At 38.0% G+C, this 21138-nt stretch overlaps 1 protein-coding gene across 1 annotated transcript in view; it reads left to right on the forward strand.

Moving 5' to 3' along the window:
- Positions 1-20016, forward strand: part of Cds1 (CDP-diacylglycerol synthase (phosphatidate cytidylyltransferase) 1) — a 63038-nt gene extending 43022 nt beyond the window's left edge. Inside the window, exons 6-13 of the mRNA XM_013020111.1 lie at positions 2668-2726; positions 4750-4832; positions 6118-6205; positions 8665-8733; positions 10868-11020; positions 13264-13383; positions 14622-14725; positions 19408-20016. Coding sequence (XP_012875565.1) covers positions 2668-2726; positions 4750-4832; positions 6118-6205; positions 8665-8733; positions 10868-11020; positions 13264-13383; positions 14622-14725; positions 19408-19537 — 806 coding nt within the window. The 3' untranslated portion in view covers positions 19538-20016. The remainder of the gene's footprint in view (positions 1-2667; positions 2727-4749; positions 4833-6117; positions 6206-8664; positions 8734-10867; positions 11021-13263; positions 13384-14621; positions 14726-19407) is intronic.
- Positions 20017-21138: the final 1122 nt, after the last annotated feature.

Genomic DNA, 21138 nt, shown 5'->3' on the forward strand with positions numbered 1-21138 from the left:
CAGAGAAGTGTATTATCTTAATGTATTTAGGAAGCAGATAATTGTACACTTCAGGTGAAATTAGATCAAGTGAAAGCGAGTTGCTAAGACTGTCCTGGAAAAGTAGCCATTAGGAAATTAAGTAATTCTGATGGTAATTTTGTCTGAAGAAATGTTTTAGGATGAGAGGTATTATGTAATTTAAGGGAAAAGGAAACCATACGTTTTGGAGCAGTGTTTGTGAGGAGATATTTCAGAGGTAATGACACTGAGATGTTCCATGGTTGTGTTTGGGACAGTGAGTCTGCTACACAGAAAAGGAGGTCCCAGCGGCATCTGCCTTGTGTCTCTGCTTTGCCCTTTTCCCATTAGCCTCTGAACCGGCGTGACATTCAGTCTTAACTGCAGACTAATGGCATAAACCAACCTAGAAATCCCATTATTATTTGAACTACCAGACGTCTACCTTCTATAGAAAGAAATCTTAAAAGTAACTGATAAAAGGAGACTTTGATGCATTTGGCAATTGTAATACCATGAGCCTGTGTTCCCTGTGCCCGATCCCCTCCCTCACTTACATTCCGCTCAGAAAATGTTTTCATGTTGCTATTGGGTGGGATCCAGTTAGTCACTCTACCAGCATGCCTTCTCTTCTTTAGTCATTCTCCACCACACTTGGACATGTAAAATCAGTCACCAGAGAACAGATCAGAGCCGCCATGGTTTGGTTCTTTGCTGTGGTGAAAACTTCCCCTAGTATGTAGGATTGTTGTGGTCTGTAGAGAACAGGTAAGCAATTCATACAGAATCAATTGGCTGACATAGATTCATTTTCTGTCTCAGAAAACTCATTCCCCAGTTATAAAGTATATAGCTGTTTATCTGAATGAGACTTGGTGTTTGTGTATTTTTAGAGTTCTTTCTTGTCAAGCAAGTAAACTTAGAAGTTTACTGGTGTACTGGACAAGAAATGCTTCATATTGCCTGATGTTAGTATGTGATTATTAGATGTCACAATTAAGTCAGAAATAATTATCCAATATTTTTTTCACTAATGAGATACAGACATAAAGTTCTTGCTAAATCTTGAAATGAGTAAACATGTTAGGCTTTACTAAAATTTTAGCATTGTTCTGAGAAATTGCAAGTTAAGTCTTCACCTGAGACTTATGGTTAGAGGGTGAGCTAGAGTCACCAACCTGTGAGGGTCAATAGGATCTACATTATTTTTTTGCCTTGTGACCTTTAGTACATTACCAAACCTTTCTATGCATTTTTCTTCATCTGTAAAATAGAGATGATATAGGTACCTGTATCACAGGGATATTGAAAGGATCTGGGAGTTAATATATAGAAAAAGTTTGAAACTGAAACCCACTTGTTCAATGTATGTTAGCTGACATAATGATTGTCGTTAATTTTCACATTGTGTAGTGATGGAATACATTCTGTATATACTCTTATGAATTGACTATGTGTGTCTTTCTTTTTATATATATTTTTTATTGTAAAGATACTATACAGAGAGGATACAGTTACTTGAGTAAGGTAATGAGTACATTTCCTATTGAGCATTGTTACTCCCTCCTTTGTTTGTCCCCTACCATCCCTTCCCTCCCCACCCCGCCAAGTTGTAAAGTTCATTTTCAATATAGTGTCTTACATCTCATTGTTACAATGAGTCAACCTGTATCCTTGATTCAGCATTTTGTTATTTCCTTTCCCCTCCTCAAATTAGAAAAAAATATATATATATATACAAGATTTAAGGCACAGGAATCAAATACATTGATAACAGGGGTTATACCCTGGGGGAAGAACATACAAAAGAAATAAATCATGTAGTACATTAAAAGCAATAGTGACAAAGATAAAACCTCTGTGTCCCTATCTTGGATTCATTTTGCTTAGCATCTATGTACATAGCTTTCGACCGTTTCTGCTTCTTATCTGGTAAGATTATCCTAGACATATACTAGTTATGGCAAATAAGGGAAACCATGGGACCTATGTTTATTTGGGCCTTGGTTTATTTCACTTAATATAATTTTTTCCAAGTCTTTCCATTTCCTAACAAATGGGGAGGTGTCCTTCTTTCTGACTGATCCATTCATGTACTGAGGGACATCTGGATTGGTTCTATATCTTAGCTATGATAAATAATGCTGCAATAAACATAGTTGTGCTTGTTTGTGATTGTTTGGGCAAATGTCCAAAAATGGGATTGCTGGGTCATAGGGAAGCTCTATGTTTAGTCTTTTGAGGAACCTCTATACTACTTTACAAAGTGGTTGAACAAGTTTAGTGTGTGTGTCTTTCTTTTGTGCTGTACTAGGAAACCAAACCCAGGGCCTTGCGTATACTGGAGAAGTACTTTACTAGTGTTATACCACTAGACCATTCTTGAATTGACATAACAAATAAATTTTATTCAACTGAAATTGCAGATCTGTTTTCCATGCTCACGTGAATTGTTTAATTTATGCAAAAGACATGTTGAAATTGTGCCATGGAACTTTGAAATTGTTTCCCTTAAGAAACATTAAAATGCTTAATTTAGTAAGAGAAATGGCATATGAATAAATGAAATATGCCTACACATGCTGAAAGGACGTTGCTTTATTTGATTCAGGAGTTCATGCTTCATACAGAGTTGCACAACAAGCACATGTTTTTGTTCTTGAACAGGTTTCTGCATGTTTGTGCTGAGCTTGGTGAAGAAACACTATCGGCTGCAGTTTTATATGGTGTGTATTAACCTTTATTTTGTAGTTACAAAACCCTACTTCTTTTTTTTTTGTATAGTGAAGAGATATAATCTAATCCACTACTTGATATCTTCTATATCTCAGTGTTGGAAGACCAATAAACGTAGTGTTGGAAGTTGAAAGATTTTGTAGCCTGGTACAAGGGACTCAAGCCTGTGATCCTAGTTACTCAGAAGGCTGAGATCTGAGGATTATGGTTCAAAGACAGTCAGAGCAGGGGATTCTGTGAGACTCTTATCTCCAGTGATTCGCTAAAAAAGCTAGAAATGAATCTGTGGATCAAGTTGTAGAGTGCTAGCCTTGAGCAAAAGCGCTCAAGCACAGCACCCAGGCCCTGAGTTCAAGCCCTAAGTCCTGCACAAAAACAAAAAATGTTAAGTCTTCTCAAAATTTTTGTTAAAAAGTTGCAAAGATGAAGAATTTTAAATTATTTAAATTCCCTGATTATTTAGAAATTTGAAACATTTTCAGTCTCCTGGATAGTTAGGTGTGGGAAACATCTACTCCATTGGTTGCTGGAAGTCAATTATGTTCCCAGATGGGTAGCATGAGTGTAAAGCAAGCAGGCTGAGGATATTTTCTTGCTAGTTTTGGTTAAACATAGAAATTCCTTTTTACACAGAGAATTTTGCTAAGTAAATCAAAGTTTATGTTTTATGGAATGTATACTTTGTAAGCTGAAGTTTTCTGAATGTACAGCTAATAATCAGACTAAAATAAAATTTAGTATATAGATTTGTGAATTTATGTGTTAATAAGACTTACATTAGACTTGGACTATATCTCCTATTGGTGCTTTGCTTTTTTGTCTTAAGACAGTCTGTTGGGCTGGGAATGTGGCTTAGTGGTAGAGTGCTGGACTAGCATGCATAAAACCTGGGTTCGATTCCTCAGTACCACATAAACAGAAAAAGCCAAAAGTGGTACTGTGGCTCAAGTGGTAGAGTGCTAGCCTTGAACACAGAGAGGCTTAGCAACAGAACCCAAGCCCTGAGATTGGCAAAAAAAAAAAAAAAGTCTGTTAATTATCGTTGGTGGGAAACTGTTCCTTACATTCTTAGTTTCAGGGAATCTGAAAGTAAAATTATTAGAAAAATATTTGGATAATCAAATTAGAAAATAAAAGAACTACTGTGAAAATAAAATCCTCTCGGTGTTTTCACCAAGTCTCTTGGTTCTGTGACTACCAAAATCCCTTTGAGTAAGGCCTTCACATAAAATACCATAGCATTTTCATAGAACGTACTTACATCCTCCCATGAACTTCACCAGCTCTGGGTTGCTAATCCCCAGCACAGGAAAAGCACTGTGGAAGTAGTTGTATTATATTATCTAGGGAATTTGAAAGGTCATCTTTTAAATCTCAATTAAAATAATGACTAATGCATTGGAGCAGTAGCTTCTTTTGGTTTTCATTCTACCCACAGTGATTGTGCTACATGGCTGAAATAGCAGTGTTTGAAAAATTAACACTAAATTCTGTCATTGAAGACCTGTGAAGATCAACTTCAAATATGAAAAAAATATAATCTAAGGACAGTTGAATCCTGCTGTTTTGAATCATTTGAAATTAGAAATAACTATGAGGAAAAGTTACCATAGTAAACTTCTAAAGAAAAAGTACTTTTAAACATTTTTTATAACTGCAGAATGCACCCAGAGGGTATAATATTTCTCTCTAAATGCCACAGTAGCATCATAAATTTTTCATTATTTAAATCAAGTATATGTGTTTTTTTTAACTTAGTAGAATATCTCACAACTATTACCATTCCCTTTTGTATAAATTAAGATGACTTTGTTAAATGTTTTCATTATTCCAACATTCTAATAGGCAATATAATGAATATAATTTACTAACTGCACTTATTTTGTATGACCTTTTCTTCACCTTATTTTGACTCAAAGTCATGGCATAAGTTTGTGCCTTAATTGCTCTTGCTTCCTTGGCTGCAGTGATCAGTTGTGTTTGCTAATTTTTGTATTGTTGGGCTATTAACAGTTCGCATGGACTCATGTCACTTTACTGATAATCGTTACTCAGTCACATCTTGTCATCCAAAATCTGTTTGAAGGCATGATATGGTAAGGGAACAGTATTATGCTGCATTGTATTTTATGTATAGTTTTATAAAAACTTTTTAACAAGGGCCAGTATCTTACAGATTTCTGCTAAAACCTATTGGTTATGTTTTGTTCCCCTATTCCATTTCAATAACTTGAGTTTTGCTTATTGTTTGGCAACTGAAGACAAAATGCTTCATTAACCCTTAGAAACCTTACTTAAGGAGCTCCAGTGGCGCAATCGGTTAGCGCGTGGTACTTATAAGAAACCTTACTTAATGTTCCCAGTAAAATGCAGAAAGTTCTCATGAAGAACCTAAACAATTGCCTTTGTAGATGATAGTAGCCTTTTTACAAAGGCTAGACTTCAAAGATTTTTTTGTTTATATGGAATACAGAAGAATATGAGATTGTGCTTGCCAGCCCTGTCAGAAGTGCCTTCTCTCTAGTTGTCTGCTTCCGTGCTAGTAGCTTCCAGAGTCCCTATGCTGACCTATCAGCTCTGTGGTAGGAGCCTGTAGATAACAGCAAGCATTTTTATTAGTCAAAACTTCTAGAATTTATTATTTAACTAGTTGGAATGAAGAAAAATGGAAAGTTATATATAATGGAAAGTTATATATAAAGACTGGCCATCCTTTTTAACTTAGTAGCTAATATTTTTTAGAGTTGTTGGGTCTTGTCAAGATAAGTTTTATTACTTCAACAGCTTATGATTTTTGCTAAAACTTGTATGTGTGCATGTGTCTGTATTAAAACTAGGAATTACTTATTTTAAGCTTGTCTGCCATATAAAATACTTTAATCAATGGAAGACAGTTACTGAAGTAAGTAGGTTATATACAAGTCAAAGAGTTTAATGCAATCATAGACTTGCAAAGAAATAATTAAAATTAATATTTATAAAATCGAATTTTCATTAAGAACTTGATACCATTTTATCAGACTATAATCTGTCTACACCAATGATTCATTTCCATTTAAAAGGCTGCTTTTCTTAAAAGAAATCTCATACTTTATAACTTGTTCCTCATAAAACTCAAATGTAAATATTCATGACTATAGAAATTGTTATTTTTTAGCAATGCTGTAGTACTATGTTACTTATTGATTTCACTGTGCTTAATGGCTAAATGAGCAAATATGGTTATTTATTGCTTTTGCTAATGTTTTGTCATGTGTCATGTTCTGAACTAGGCCAGAGTGTAATCTTAATGATTATTATCTTGGTTCATAATGACTCATAACATATAAAAATATTTGCTACTTAATCATTCAGGCTGTTTCTGCTGACTTTTTTTTTAAGGTTCCTTGTTCCAATATCAAGTGTTATCTGCAATGACATCACTGCTTACCTTTTTGGATTTTTTTTTGGAAGAACTCCATTAATTAAGGTAATGGAAAAAGCAAGCTCCTCTCATAGCCTTAAAGATTAGATTCTGGAAAACATTTCCTACAACTTTTTTGCTGTTGCACATTTTTTTTTGTTTATTCTCAGGTGCTTGGGATTTTCCTTACCTGTATTTAGTAACTATAGTGTAAGGGCCATTAATTCTTTCTGGGTTCTTCATCAGTGTTTACTGGCTCTGGTACAGGCCGGGCCCCATGACTGACCCTGCTTCTTGAAGGTTCATTTGCTTTCCTCTCAACTTGTCTCCTCAACTATCTCTTTCTTTTCCAATTTTTTTCAAAGAGCAAATCATACCATTTTCATATACCCTTTTCTAATTTCTTCAGATTTTATACACAAATTCATATTTAGAAACGATTTGAGAGACTTAGGGTAAAATACTGAGAGAGTGGAAAAATAATGACAAATAGCAGAAGGAGTGTGTACTTGGACAGACCATTTTGTTTTACTTTAGATTTGATTCTCCTCATGGGTAGTGGAGATGAAGAGATAAGCAAGGTGATTTTACCAGAACAGATGGAATCTAGTTACACAGTTCTTATTTGGGAGAAGAAACAAATGGAAATCAAACCTTTTGCTAGAACTAATTTCTTTAAAGAAACCTTGCTTTCACATTGGGACTTCAGACAGGAGTCACTAACTTCACAGAAAATTCTTCAATAGTGTTCTCATATATATATTGTTTTTTTACATAAGTGGGATTTGAACTCAGGGTCTCAAACTTACTAGGCAGGTCCTTGGCAACTGGAACAAAGTTCCCAGCCCAGTTACTTAATTACTTTGATGTTCTCATTCAGAGACTGCTTTGGAGGGATTTAAGGCCATTGTTTAGAATTATCATGCCGTTTGTTCAGAGTGAGTGAAGGTTCCTGGAGAAATATTCCTGGAGTGAGGAATGCAGGGACTCCCTGTCCTTCAGAAAACCTTGGTCAACCCTTTTCCCTGTGAGAATGCAAACTCAGCATCAGGCTGAGCTGCATGGATACTGCAGGCTGGTATGTACCTTTGAAATATGTCTAAAGCTGCTGTATCAAAAGAACAAATATTCCAAGAGTCTGTGCAGGCCAAGCTTTTGGCTTAAGAATTACTTCAGAAAGACTGCTAGAGACAGAGAAGAATCTGATTTTGAACTTTGCCTTCTAGTTATTTTTGCCAATCTGGATTAGTTGTATAATAAACCTAGATGATTGAGTAATTAACTCATAATATGAGGTGAGTCACCTTGATTTGATAAAGTCAGTTTTAATCTTGAATTTGAGTCCATTCATAGCTCATGATATTATGTTCCTTTCCTAAGAAAGGCCTGTTAGAGACCTTGAAAAGGTACCATGGCTGCCAACTGTGTTGGTTTGAGGAGTTATGAACATCAGGACAATGGGCATACAGAGAGCTTAGGTATCTTGGCTTATACCCACTTCTCATGTACTTCTTTCCAATGTTCAGCTTCTGTCGCTGCTATTCCAAAGATCATCTGTGATCTCTAGATGACTAAATCATCGCACACATCTCAGTCCTTTCTTATCTAATACGGTTGTTTGGGGCAATCAGTACAGTCCATTCCTACCTCCTCTTGTCCCTGCATCACCAGGTTCCAGATTTCTCCACCCTTCTCTCCCTGAATGCCCCATTGACCTGGAAACAATAGCCCAGTGGCGAAGCAAACACTATCCATTATTATAAGCACAACAAGTTCTTTTCTTTTTGTAGACAGACATAGATTGTTAAAAAACAAAAAGTGGGAGGAAGAGGCTAGGGAGAGGAGAGGAAGGGCAAGGAGAATTTGTAAATACTTGAATTTCAGGCTGTGGAGTATTTCATTGAGAAAAAAGATTTCTTGTATAGATAGTACAGTAGAAATGTATGAAAACCTGAGCTAGGCATGGTGGCAACTTGCTGAGGCAGATCACAAGTTCTAGGCCAGCCTGAGCTTCATACATACTGAGATCCTGTGTTCCCTTTCCCCCACACAACTAGCCACATTCCCACCAAGAAAAAGAAGGGAGAAAGGGAAGGAAGACAAGGAAGCAAGGGAGGAGAAAACATAAAGGTAGATGGTATTCTATGATGTCTGTGTTTTATTGTATTCAAATTTTGGTTAGTAGGTTAACACTAGTCTCACACCCTTGGAATTGTACTTTTCCCAGAGAACCACAAAAATTATGGGATGATTTTCTCAACATAGAGTTGATGGCTCTTTGATAGGAAAAAAGCAAATTACTTCACAGAAACAAATATTCATAGCAGATTCCACATGTTAGAAATTCTAGATGCTAGTTAAGATAGATAAGGATCATGGGATGAAGGGAAAATAATTCAGACAGTTATAAGAAAAACAAGGAGAGCTATAGAAGGTATTGAGCGGACACCTTGAGCAGTGTTTGCATATGGAATATGTGTTTTTTTTAAGTGAATAACTCTTCTTTATTTATTTGATCTTTCTAGTTGTCTCCTAAAAAAACGTGGGAAGGATTCATTGGTGGTTTCTTTTCTACTGTCGTGTTTGGATTCATTGTGAGTTTTACTATGAACTCTATATTTTGAAAAATTGTTCTGAGTCGACTTTGAATCTTCAAAGAAGTCAAACCTTAAAATTCTACGGTTCTTATTTAAACCTAAACAGAGCACATTTTGTACCCCAATAGTTTTCATCCTGGCTACATATTAGAACAAATTGGGAACTTAACAAAATTTATGTCTTCACCTTACCCCAGGGTGATGAGATTCACCATTGTGCTGCTGAGTTTTGATAGTTTTCAAAAGCTGCTTAGCCCTGTGGGGTTCATACTGCTCCAGGAAGGAGTGTCTTTCAGTCCTAGCAGATATGCAGATGATGTTGAAGAGCTCTGATTTCTTAACACTGTGGTTACTTGGCTCACTTGGTAGTTCCTGCTTGTGAGACCAACTTGAGGGACAAGTTAATTCTAAGTAGATATTAATGTTAACTTTTTTTGTGTATGTGTGCTGGTCGTGGGGCCTGAACTCTAGGCTTGGGTGCTGAACTCTAGGCTTGGGTGCTGTCCCTGCTAGCAATCTACCACTCGAGCCACAGTTCCATTTCTAGCTTCTTTGGTAGTTTAGAGAAGATAAGGGTCTCACAGACATTCTTGCCCAGGCTGGCTTCTAACTGGGATCCTCAGATCTCAGTCTGCTGAGTAGCTAGGATTACAGGCATGAGCCACCAGTGGCCCACCTAAGGTTAACTTTTAACACTTAGATAATGGGTATTCTTTTTGTTTAAAAATTAGTTTAAGATTGTAGAATTTGGGGCTGGGAAGGTGGCTCAGTGGTAGAATGCTTGCCTTGAATGTATGAGGCCTTGGGTTCGATTCCTCAGCACCACATAAGCAAAAAGAAAAAAGCTGTAAGTGGCGCTGTGGCTCAAGTGGTAGAGCGCTAGCTTTGAGCTGAAGAGCTGAGGGACAGCGCTCAGGCCCAGAGTTCAGGCCCCACGACCGGACCCAAAAAATAAAAAATTTAAAAAAAAGATTGTAGAATTTAGGTTTTTATTAAAAGATGTCTGGTGATGTTTATGTACAATATTATATCAAAACACTATAGTAACTATACATGAAGCTTTGAGAGAGGGTAAATATACAAATACATGGTAATGTGCTGTTGTTCTAGATGGGGGAACACCATAACCACCAATAATTTATTTTTGGGGGGGGTTCCAGTTATGGGGCCTGAACTCTGGGCCAGGCGCTGTCCCTCAGCTCTTCAGCTCAAGGCTAGTACTCTACCACTTGAGCCACAGCGCCACTTCCAGCTTTTTTTTTTTTTTTGCTTATGTGGTGCTGAGGAATTGAACCCAGGGCCTCATGCATGCAAGGCAAGCGTTCTACCACTGAGCTACCTTCCCAGCCCAACCACCAATAATTTATAAACTTAATTTATTCTGATTGAAAGTGCCAAATGAAATTTGATTTAAAAAATAAAGTTCTGAAATACAGTATTGATTAGATGATAATTGGTAAATGTAATAGTGAGCAAGGATCCAATCTTAGGCCAATATTTAAACATTAAAAAGTAAAAATAAAACATTAAGTACTTTCACAATTCAGTCCTTGACTCTTCATAGCTTCTTAACTTGTTAAGATTTAGTTATGTGTACTTTAAGATCTTGGCTGGGCATGGACAGTTCATACCTGTAATGCTTAACTACACAGGAGACTGAGATCTGAGGATCATACTTTGAAGCCAGCTTGGGCAGGAAAGTAATGACACCCTTATCTCCAACTAACCACTAGAAAACCAGAAGTGGCACTGTGGCTCAAAGTGGTAGAGTGAGCACTAGCCTTGAGTGAAAAAGCTCAGGGACAGTTCTCAGGCTCTGAGTTGAAGCCCCATGAAAACAACAACAGGGGTGGGGTGGCAAATAAGATCTTGCCATAATGCTTTTTCTAAATGGTTAAATCAGCCTTTTCCCCCTCCCACTTTGTGGTTCCATGGAGTTCTCATTGCTTTCAAAAACTCTTTTGCTTTCTAAAGGTTTTTCAAGTTGTTCAGTGGACAAATGTTACCCTTCTAATTTTACAAATGTATAGTGGACTGTTTATAGAAATTTTAGTGTTGCACGTCTGGGCTTTCTCACACACACTCATCTGTGTTTGGGTAATGTTTCACAAACACCTGCTTTGTTCTTCAGGCTGCCTATATGTTATCCAAATACCAGTACTTTGTCTGCCCAGTGGAATACAGAAGCGATGTCAACTCTTTTGTTACAGAATGTGAGCCCTCCGAACTTTTCCAGCTTCAGAGTTACTCTCTTCCTCCCTTCCTAAAGGCAGTGTTGAGAAGGGTAAGAATGAACACACATCTGGGGATGCTTCATCCAAACACTAAGTTTCCTTGAAAAGTCAGATTTGTTTTAACAGAGGAAACAATTTCTGTAGCACTTTTAACTTCATAGTATAAAAGTGGCTTTCCTGTTTGGTTATCAGGGATAATATACCTTATCCCTTGTGATTTATTTCTGAAGCATAAAATGTTTATTACACATCATTTATATACAAGGTGTATGTTTACTTAATAATTTAAATGGTGTTAATTTTATATTTATTTTTAAAGTATTTTTTAAAAATCCCAGTAGGTTTTTTACAAACCAAATGGTTAGAATGAGTTTTACATGTTACTAGTATAAATTTGGCTCAACTTACAAGCTGGAAATTTTGTGTATGTGTGTACATGCGTGTGTGCATGCATGTGTGTATATGTGTGTGTGTGTTTGTGTGTGTGTGTGTGTGTGTGTGTGCACATGCATATACACTGGTTCTGGAGCTTGAAATCAGCACCTGGGCACTGTCCCTGAGCTCTTTTGCTGTTCCATTTACTTGAGCCACAGCTCCGCTTCTAGCTTTTTGGGGGTTACTTGTAGGTAGATTTTCCTGCATTGGCTGACTTTAAACCCACAATCCTCAGATCTCAGCCTCCTGAGTAGCAAGGGTTACAGGTGTAAGTCACTGTTGCCTACATGTTTTTTAATTTAAAAAAATCTCTCAAGTAGTTGTACAAAAGTGTTTTAATTCAACATATAAATTTATAAGTACCATGCAAAAGTTTGGAATTGACTCAGTTTAACAATTAAGATTCATCAATTGAAAAAGCCCTCTTTTCTATTAGTATAGAAGCTTCTAAGAATTAATTTTTCTTCCAAAAGCACATTTTTTGCTGCCATTTAAACCATTTTTGAGGTCAGGTCTCACACCCTTTAAATATGTTCGCATGTCACTGGTAGAACTCTGCTGACCTGCATTATGTCATCAGGACTGTGGTGTCATTAGCAGGAGTCAAATTACTGATCGTGTTTGTGTCTTCATGCAGACACATGTGTATCTCAAACTTTTTATTAAACTGTGATGGTTAACCTTTTTATAGAAGCAGGTTAACCAATAGTGTATTTCTTTTCTTGAGTTCTCAGTAGTAACACAAGGATTTCAAGAAGCTTTTCAATACCCCTGCCCTGTTACCTGCTATAATATTTCCATGGTTCCAATCTAGGATTCATGGAAAGACTGTTGTTTGAGAGTAGATCCAAAAGTTGGTAAACCAAACATTTTTCTTGGACCACACATTTGTGATATCTATAAGTTGTAGTTATTTAAAGGACAGCAAGAGCTATCAATTTGCAAAATAATTTGACTATAGTTATTTATAATTGTCTCACTTATGCTCATTTTGGTAGTATTTTTGTTGTTGCTGTTTTCTTTGTTGTTTTTTGTTTTTTTTGAGACATGGTTTTGCTGAGTGCCCAACAAACTCTCAAGAGTTGAGATTACAGGCTCTTGACAGATTTTTTAAAAACTTATTTTTGTTGTGTTTCTATAGCATTTAAACTTAGTTTTAAGATGAAAAGCCAACTTTCCTGTATTTCCTTATATTCAATTAAATAAAATTATATACACATACCAGGCACTGGTGACTCATGCCTAAACCCAGCTTACTCAGGAGGCTGAGATCTCACGATCGGGGTTCAAAGCCAGCCTAGGCAAGAAAGTCTGTGTGACTCTTATCTCCATTTAAGCACCACAAAAGCTGGAAGTGGAATTGAGGCTCAAATGGTAGAAGATTAGCCTTGAGCAAAGAAACTCAAGGATATAGCACCCAGGCCCTGAATTGAAGCCTCAGGCCCAGCATACACATAAAAAAATTATATGTGTGTGTGTGTGTGTGTAGTACAAAATTTGTTATATAATTATAAAAGCAAAGTACTACTAGTAAAAATAAAGCATTTGTAGGAACTAATCAGTCACATACTGTTGCAGAAATCTTAGATGAACCAGAAAACATTTACCACTTTGAGAATAACTGCGCAACTGGCCCATGTTTTGTTTGCATGGGGTTGGAGAGTGCTGGCTAAGTAGAAGACAGGACAGAGGGTCTACAAGTGTAATTTTCTCCCATTATTGTGAAATTAGCAAAAAAATTGTGGGTCATTTCTGACTTACTGTTTATATTATGGTTCCTAGATGAGGCACATGTTCAGATATAACTTTAATACAGTTGTTCCACTATCTGTCTTGTTTTTCTTCTTCTCATCTGTAGGAGACAGTGAGCTTGTATCCCTTCCAGATACACAGTGTTGCTCTTTCAACATTCGCATCTTTAATTGGCCCCTTCGGAGGCTTCTTTGCCAGTGGATTCAAAAGAGCTTTCAAAATCAAGGTGCGTATTTAGATTGTGCTGCATTATTAGTGAACATAGAGACTGCATCTTCGTGGAATTTGGTTCAGTATGAGTCTCCATTAAACCCATATGCAAAAAATTACACTGTGATTTCTTTCAACCTCACAGAAATGTGTTTAGCTGGTTTGAGTATATTCTTTTGTGTTAGGTTTTGGTTGTGCCAATTTCATACCTTCTAAGGGTCATGTCATATTCTTATAGAAATGGCATGTTCTCTTGATGTTGGTAGACACGTGGAATACTGTTCTCATGCGTGTTCATCCAAGTATGAAGTTGGGTTTTTTTTTGTCAGTCATGGGCTTGAACTCTGGGCCTGGCACTGTCCCTGAGCTCTTCGGCTCAAGGCTAGTGCTCTACCACTTGAGCCACAGCATCACTTGAGCCGAAGAGCTCAGGGACAGTGCCAGGCCCAGAGTTCAAGCCCCACGACTGACAAAAACAAACAAAAGAGTCTCACAGACTTTCCTGCCCAGGCAGGCTTTGAACCACAATCCTCAGATCTTAGCCTCCTCAGTAGCTAGTATTGCAGCCATGCGCCACTGGCGCCTGGCGTCAGGTATACATTTTTTAAAGTTTAGCGTTTTTCCCCTCAAAAGGGTATAAAGAAGAGCCTTTGTTGTGTCCATCCAGCTCACTTATGACTTATCAGATTCTGGGAAGGGCAAGTAGTAAGTTGCAATAGGTTTTGCACATCAGTTGTTCCATCAAAGTTAGTCAACACTAAACTCCACTAATGGATGATCTATGTGAATCTGTTTGTAGATGCTTACCATTCATCCTGTTTATCTAGCCATTAAATAGACTAGATAGGCACTTGCAATTTTCCTTTCATCCCAACACTTAAGAAGAAGAAAAGTTTATCATAGCAGAATGATCGTTCTAGGGCAGTAACTGTTGAAATAAGCATGAGTTAGGGTCCATTGTCTGTCTGTCTACAGTAAATCCCAGATAGCTTCTAGCTAAGTAAAAGGATAGACTAGAAAGAAATTAGATTTCTAAGCTGATAGAAATTTTACTTAGAAAAAATTTCATTAATGAGAAAAATTTAGTGCTAGACCTAACTGAATAGTTTGTGTTGGATATATTCTAAAAAATGTGTGCTTAGTGAAAGAACTTTGATAGCAGAAGTATTTTTCTTATAGAATGCATCATGCCAGACGAGATACGTACAGATAAGAATTTTACGTGCTTGTTAACGCATTTGTTTATTTCGATAGGATTTTGCAGACACCATTCCTGGGCATGGTGGGATAATGGACAGATTTGACTGTCAGTATTTGATGGCAACGTTTGTGCACGTGTACATCACCAGTTTCATAAGGTACATATATATTTTTAAAACTTTGCATTACACTATTTCTTTGAGTTCTCATTTCCATCGATATCAGTTTTACTAAGTCAATATTTTCCGTCAGCGTACTTGACAATACCAAAGTAAATGGTTTCGCCTTTGGAGAAGAATTGTTAAATAATCATTTCGCATATATTTTAGTAACTTAAAGCTACAAAATAGTATATGCCATGTTTCTTAACGGGACAAAGCTGAAGACACAGTTAATGTAAACGATATGGGAAGGGAGGGAAACACGAGGTTTAGCTTTTCAGCTGTGGTAATTGCAGTGATTACGAATAGGTTCAGTCTACTGAATTCTTGTTTGAATGCCTGTGACACACTAGCATATTCCAAGTGTCGATGTAGCAAAGAACAAAACAAACCAGGCTCCCAGAAATCTGAGCTTCTTGTTGGGAGGTTGGAGAGTGGAGGAACCAAAATGGGTAAGTAGGTAGGGCTCGTTAGGTGGTTCTAAGTGGTGTAGAGGTAAGAAAAGCCTGGGAAAGAGGCTTTGTTTACCCCCGTGAGGGGCACGGGTGGGTGGTAAGTGGTGTTGCTATTTTATATAATGTAGCTTACTTATGTTGCTAAGCCTTACTGTTATGGACCTGCCAGTTTGGGGTGTAAAAGCTGACCACAGCAGCCACGTGTTTGTGGTTTGTTTTGTGGTCTGTACTAGCATTCAGAAGGAATGACACCCCAAGCCTCAGAAATCATACATGGATCTCCCTCAGAGTGCTAGAGTGAAACTTATTTATATATTCCCAAGTGTATACTTTAAATATATACTCATAACAATACAGTAATTTATGTATTATTTTGGGGGAGAATGGAGGACAGTCCTAGGAGGAGTGAATTATTTTCATTAATATCTTCTAAGCATCAGCTTTGTTAATTTTTTTTTTATGTGTGCATACAGTTTAACTTTCATTGGTATCTGCTACTGTTTCTCATTCCTTTAACTGCTTTTAGGTTCAATTTGCCATTCCTTTTCTAGCTTCTTGAGCTGAAGCCCAGATTATTTTCAACCATCTTGTCTCATAGAGCCCATCCACGGCTATAAACTTCTTTGTTACAATTTTATCCTCATCCTATAAGTTGTGGTATTTATATTTTATTGTTTAGTTACAAATACTTTCTGACTTCCAGTAATAATATTTTTTGACAAAGGGTTTATTTCAAAGTATATTGATTGATTTCCAAATAATAACTATTTTTTTCTTGTTTATTTATATTTGCCATCATAGTGCCACAGTGGTTGGAAAACACATTCTTGATATTAGTATTTCTTTTTTGAAGCTTTCTTTGTGCTCTTGTTCATATTTCATCTTCATATGCAACACATGTGTTTTGCACATTTTAGATACAATATTATGTGTATCAGAAAAATTAAATGTTTGGATTATTTTGTTTTATTTTTATAGTCTGGCTATGCTATCAGTTACTAAAAGGGCTTTGAAAAAAATAACCAAAGAACTTGATTAAAATCTCTTGCTCTTGCTGTGATTAAAAATGTATCCTTCTGTTAACTTCTGTTAATTTTCAGTGTGTATTTTAGGCTTATTTTGTATTGGCTAAATACCAATTTAATCATATTTTTGTGTTGAATTGATCCTTTGTCATAAAATGACCATGTTTATTGACTTGCCTTAATGCCTACTTTGTTGTATCTTTTTTTTCCTAGTAGTATTTTGTCTAGTCTTTTAACATTATCTATTTTTATTTTTAGCAATACTAGTGCTTGAACTTAGGGCCTCACATTTGCTAGGCAAGCACTTACAATTGAGCTATGCCTCCAACCCTTTAATGCACTAGTTATTTTCAAGATTTTTATTCCTTGGATATGCGCTTGGACTTTGATCTTCTTGTTGTTATAGTTGGGATGACTAGTATGTGCTACCATAACCAATTTCTTTTACTAATGTTGGAGTTTTGTGAATTTTTTTCCTGTCTACACTAGCTTTGAACTGTCATCGTCCTTGACCTTAGCCTTTTGAGTAGCTAGGATTACAGGCATGAGCTACCAATGTTTGATTTTTAACATCCTTTTCTCTTTATTTCTAATGGTGTGTTTTCAACCAAGCATACAATATATGTTTGTTCCTTTTTTTTTTAGGACAGTTGTGGGGCTTGAATTCCAAGCTTGGGCATTGTCTCTGAGCTTTTCAGCTCAAGGCAAGCACTCTACCACTTGAGTCACAGTGCCATTTGCAGTTTTCTGGTGATTAATTGGAAATGAGAGTCTCACGGACTTTCCTGCCTGGGCTGACTTTGAACACCATCCTCAGATCTCAACCTCATGAGTAGTTAGGATTATAGTCGTGAGCCATCAGTGCTGGCTTATTCCTATTTTTTAATGACCTTTGGCAATCCTTACGATTTTAGAGTTGCACAGCTGCATATTTCCTTGTTGCTATAGTTGGGTAATGAATGGTTAAATCTTTCCAAATGTGTATTTTTCTGAAATTGGTTTATATTCTTTTGTGGAAAAAAAAGAATAAGCAAAAAACAGAACTTGCCTCTCTCAGTGGAGAGAAGTCATGCCGAGCACTGCAGTCCGTGTTTGAAAGCAGATACTCTACCGCGACCCACTATTAGAAGTGCCGCCAGGGTACTGAAGCACCTGTGCACACAGTTTTGCATTTAGTTGGACCTGTTAGAAGAGCCTCTTTTCTCACCTACCTTGGGTTTATGCTACGAAGCTGCTGAGTCTTTTGCAGAAATGTAATTGGACAAGTTGAGTCCTGACTCAACCTGAGTGGACTGGGACTTGCAAGGCAGATGGCCACAGGGTTTAGGAAGATGGACTGAGTCATGTGCCAGAAAGATGGCCCAGGGGGTTGATAAACTGAGCCATTGTGTACTTTATTAAAGGTTTTTAGGACAAATCTCTCCTCTGTTCATCCTCAACAATAATCCTATATTGTAGTCTATATTGATGGAATGTATATATATATTTTTTTGTCTTTTCTTTTTTGGTACTGGGGATCGAACCCAGGACGTTGCGCTTGCTAGGCAAGCGCTTTGCCACTGAGCTACATCCCAGCCCTGTTGGAATGTATATTACCTGTTACATACTGTAACTAAACCGTCGAAGCCATAAATGTACTTATATAAATGGCTTCTAAAGAATTTTGTACCCTCCCATATATTACTTGTTTTCTTCCATAAGTTGAGTTTGTGTGTGTGTGTGTGTGTGCGTGCGTGCGTGCGTGCATGCATGCATGCTAACACTGGGGCTTGAACTCAGGGCCTGGTCACTGTCCCTCAGTTTTTTTTGCTCTACCACTTGAGCCACAGTTTGACTTCCAGTTTTTATTGTTGTTGTTGTTGGTGGTGGTGAATTGGAGTTAAGTGTCTCATGAACTTTCCTGCCCAGACTGGCTTCTATCTCAGCCTCCTGAGTAGCTAAGATTAGAAGGGTGAGCCGTGGTAGTCCCACACTGGAATTCATTTTTGTCTTTCCACAGAAGGGAAATCATGCTCTGCCTTTCCTGTTCAAGAGGACTGTGGAAGAGGCAGAGAGCTATAAGTATACATAAGATTCAAATTAGGTTCATTCTTAATTTGTCACACTGTGTCTTAGAAGTATACACACAGAAACACAGGTAATCTCCAGTTTATAAATGCACTGAGTTCTCAAGTCTGGGTGACAGGGAAGTGTCGTCACACAACGGTAGTGCCTTGGGGAGGGAAGGTGACAAGGCCTGCAATCCTACCCTGACTGTACACACTGTGGCCAGTGCTGCAGCCAGAGGGTGGGAGCAGAGACTAAGAAGATCCAGGAAGCCATGATTACTGGAGGGAGGAGTTGCTCGGGCTCCTGAGGTGAGGTCTGCGCAGAGGAGGGTATGGCCACTGCCCCGGCAATCACTTGAATTCACCTGGACTTGTTACTTCCCCATGTGCGACTGGGAGGAGGGCAGGGCTTCCTCCTTTCAGACTAAGCAGATAAGGCTGTCATTCTGTTTGCCGTATTTGGATTTACTTAAGATTTTCTCTGAACCAAAGCCCTGGCATCTATTATTATACAGTCCTGGGGGACTTCGGTGCTATACTTAGGACTTTTGTGTTCTCTTTGAATGAACATTCACCGTTCCCTAGGGATAGTTCCTTAACAAAGTATCTTCCACCATCTGAAATTTTTTGAAGCTAAAACATTGTAGCTATATTTTCATGCCCTCTTTTTCATTTAATCTCTGTTAGGCTTCTTGCCTTAGAGAATGTTTTCTTTTTGTGTCTTGTCCAGTTTTAAGATTCGATTTTTGCCATAACCTTTTAACACAGGCTGCTCTGTGGGGCATTTTTGTAGCATGTAGATTTACACACTTCTAACATGGCCAGTGTTGTTTTTTTTTGTGTTTGAGTGTGTGTGTGTGTGTGTGTGTGTGTTTCATGTGTGGGCTGTCCAAACTAGTTCTGGTTTCTTGGATTCACCCTTAACACTAAGAGCTTATCAAGAGCTGTTCCATTTCTGCAAAGGTTGTCGTTGCATTCTATTTTATATGATTATTATTTTTTATTGTCAAGATGATGGACAGAGGGGTCAAAGTTATATGTCTGTCAGGTATCGCTGTTGCGTTGGTCCCACCCACCCTTTGTCGCCCAGACTGATTCACATGAGCCATGTGCTTCACTGAGCCCTGTTGTCCTGTCTGTCTTATCGTCAGGGGTCCAAATCCCAGCAAAGTGCTGCAGCAGTTGTTGGTGCTTCAACCAGAGCAGCAGCTGAATATATACAAAACTCTGAAGACCCATCTTATTGAGAAAGGAATTCTGCAGCCTACCCTGAAGGTGTAATGGGACCCAGAGCGGGCAGCACTGTGTGGACAGAGACTACCGCAGAAGGGGGCCAGCAGAAGACATCTTGCACCTGTGCAGAACAGACGTGAATGTTTCTTCTCTGAAATTAATGTGAATATTTAACAAGCACTTAACCTGGTCTAAGTTATGAAACAAGAAGCAAATTGCCAGCAAAATACCCGGTTCTTTTTCTGAGATGTATTTTCTGATGCTAACTTCCCTCCTGGGTTTCACAATGGGAAAGACTTGTATTTTAGAGTTGAACACTATAAACTGAGGCTGTCTTAAGATCGCACCTGGCAGTGGGATCTTTTGCACAAATATTTACTTTGGCACTTGGAGCAGCCCTTTAATTTTAGCAGGATGTTTGAGTGTAAGGCGCTCGGTTCTCTGGGGCTTCCTCCTCCCACAGTCAGGTGTTTTCTGAAAGGTTGAGTGGAGTTTAAAAAAAAAGAAGAAGAATGGTTCTTTTCCCCTTCCTTCCCCCTTCACTTCCTTTCCTTCTCCTTTTCTTCCATTTCCCTACCTTCCTTCCCTCTTTCCTTTTCTTTTTTCGTTTGGTTTTTGTTTGCAGCGTTTGGAAATTGAACCCAGGGCTTCCTACGTGTTAGTCGAACATTCTACCACTGACCTACGCTCCAACCCACTGTCTTACCTTTCACAGAAGTAGAGAAAACATGCTGCTTTTTAGGTAGGTCCAAAATTAGTTTCTTAGAAAAGGGCATCACATTTCTACTACTGATAAAATTGTTCAAAAAAAAAAAAAAAAGACGTTCTCACAAAATCTTTCTGAGAGAAAACAGAATTCTGCCAGAACAAAGCATACTGATTCTCCATAGTTTCTCAGCAGAGGACTGAAGCTCAGGAGGTGGTCCAGGGCAGGGTCATGTGTTTGGGCCTCTGGGTCCAGGCCTCTGCCTTCTAGGGGTGACCAGCCTCCGGCACATCGGGGCTATCTCTCAGTATCTAGAGAATGAGGAAGGGGACCGATGTTTAACTGAGCGGGAGTGACCTACCTACAGCAGGCTTTGCTCAGCTGTGTCCTATCTGCATGGCTGCCTGTGGTCTCCAGGGCAGTTCTTTGGAGACTCATCTGGAAAGAAAAGAGGACAATCTGTCAGATTCCCAGCCCCAGACCAATTCTATAGTAGCTACTCTATCCCCTTGCCCTTCCTCATTTGCCAAAAGACCCAAGGATATCAGCTGACTGGCTTTTTCTTCCATGAATGAGAATCAAGCAGAAGTGATTTCCCACCCAGAACAAAAAACACATGAATGCCAGATCTTTCCTTTGGGTGACTGGACATGGAACCCAGATGAGAGTAAAATTTCTCCTCAGTGGACGTTAATAAGCTACTGTCAAGACTCTGCACTGGACAGTGGGCAGTAAACCTTTAAAACCATCCAGTGCACCTGGTGAGAAGGTCATGGGAGAAATAGATATATTTTAAAGAGTCTTTTGCTAATGCAGAGAGTAAATATTATATTTAAATCAAAAAGATTTAAATTATTTTGTATTTCCATGCTACTACTATTCCTAAAATAAAAGGTAAAATGGTAGAGTTATTTTGTATTTCCGTGCTACTACTATTCCTAAA

Source organism: Dipodomys ordii, unplaced genomic scaffold (genome assembly GCF_000151885.1).
Source record: "Dipodomys ordii isolate 6190 unplaced genomic scaffold, Dord_2.0 Scaffold49, whole genome shotgun sequence".
NCBI lineage: Eukaryota > Metazoa > Chordata > Mammalia > Rodentia > Heteromyidae > Dipodomys > Dipodomys ordii.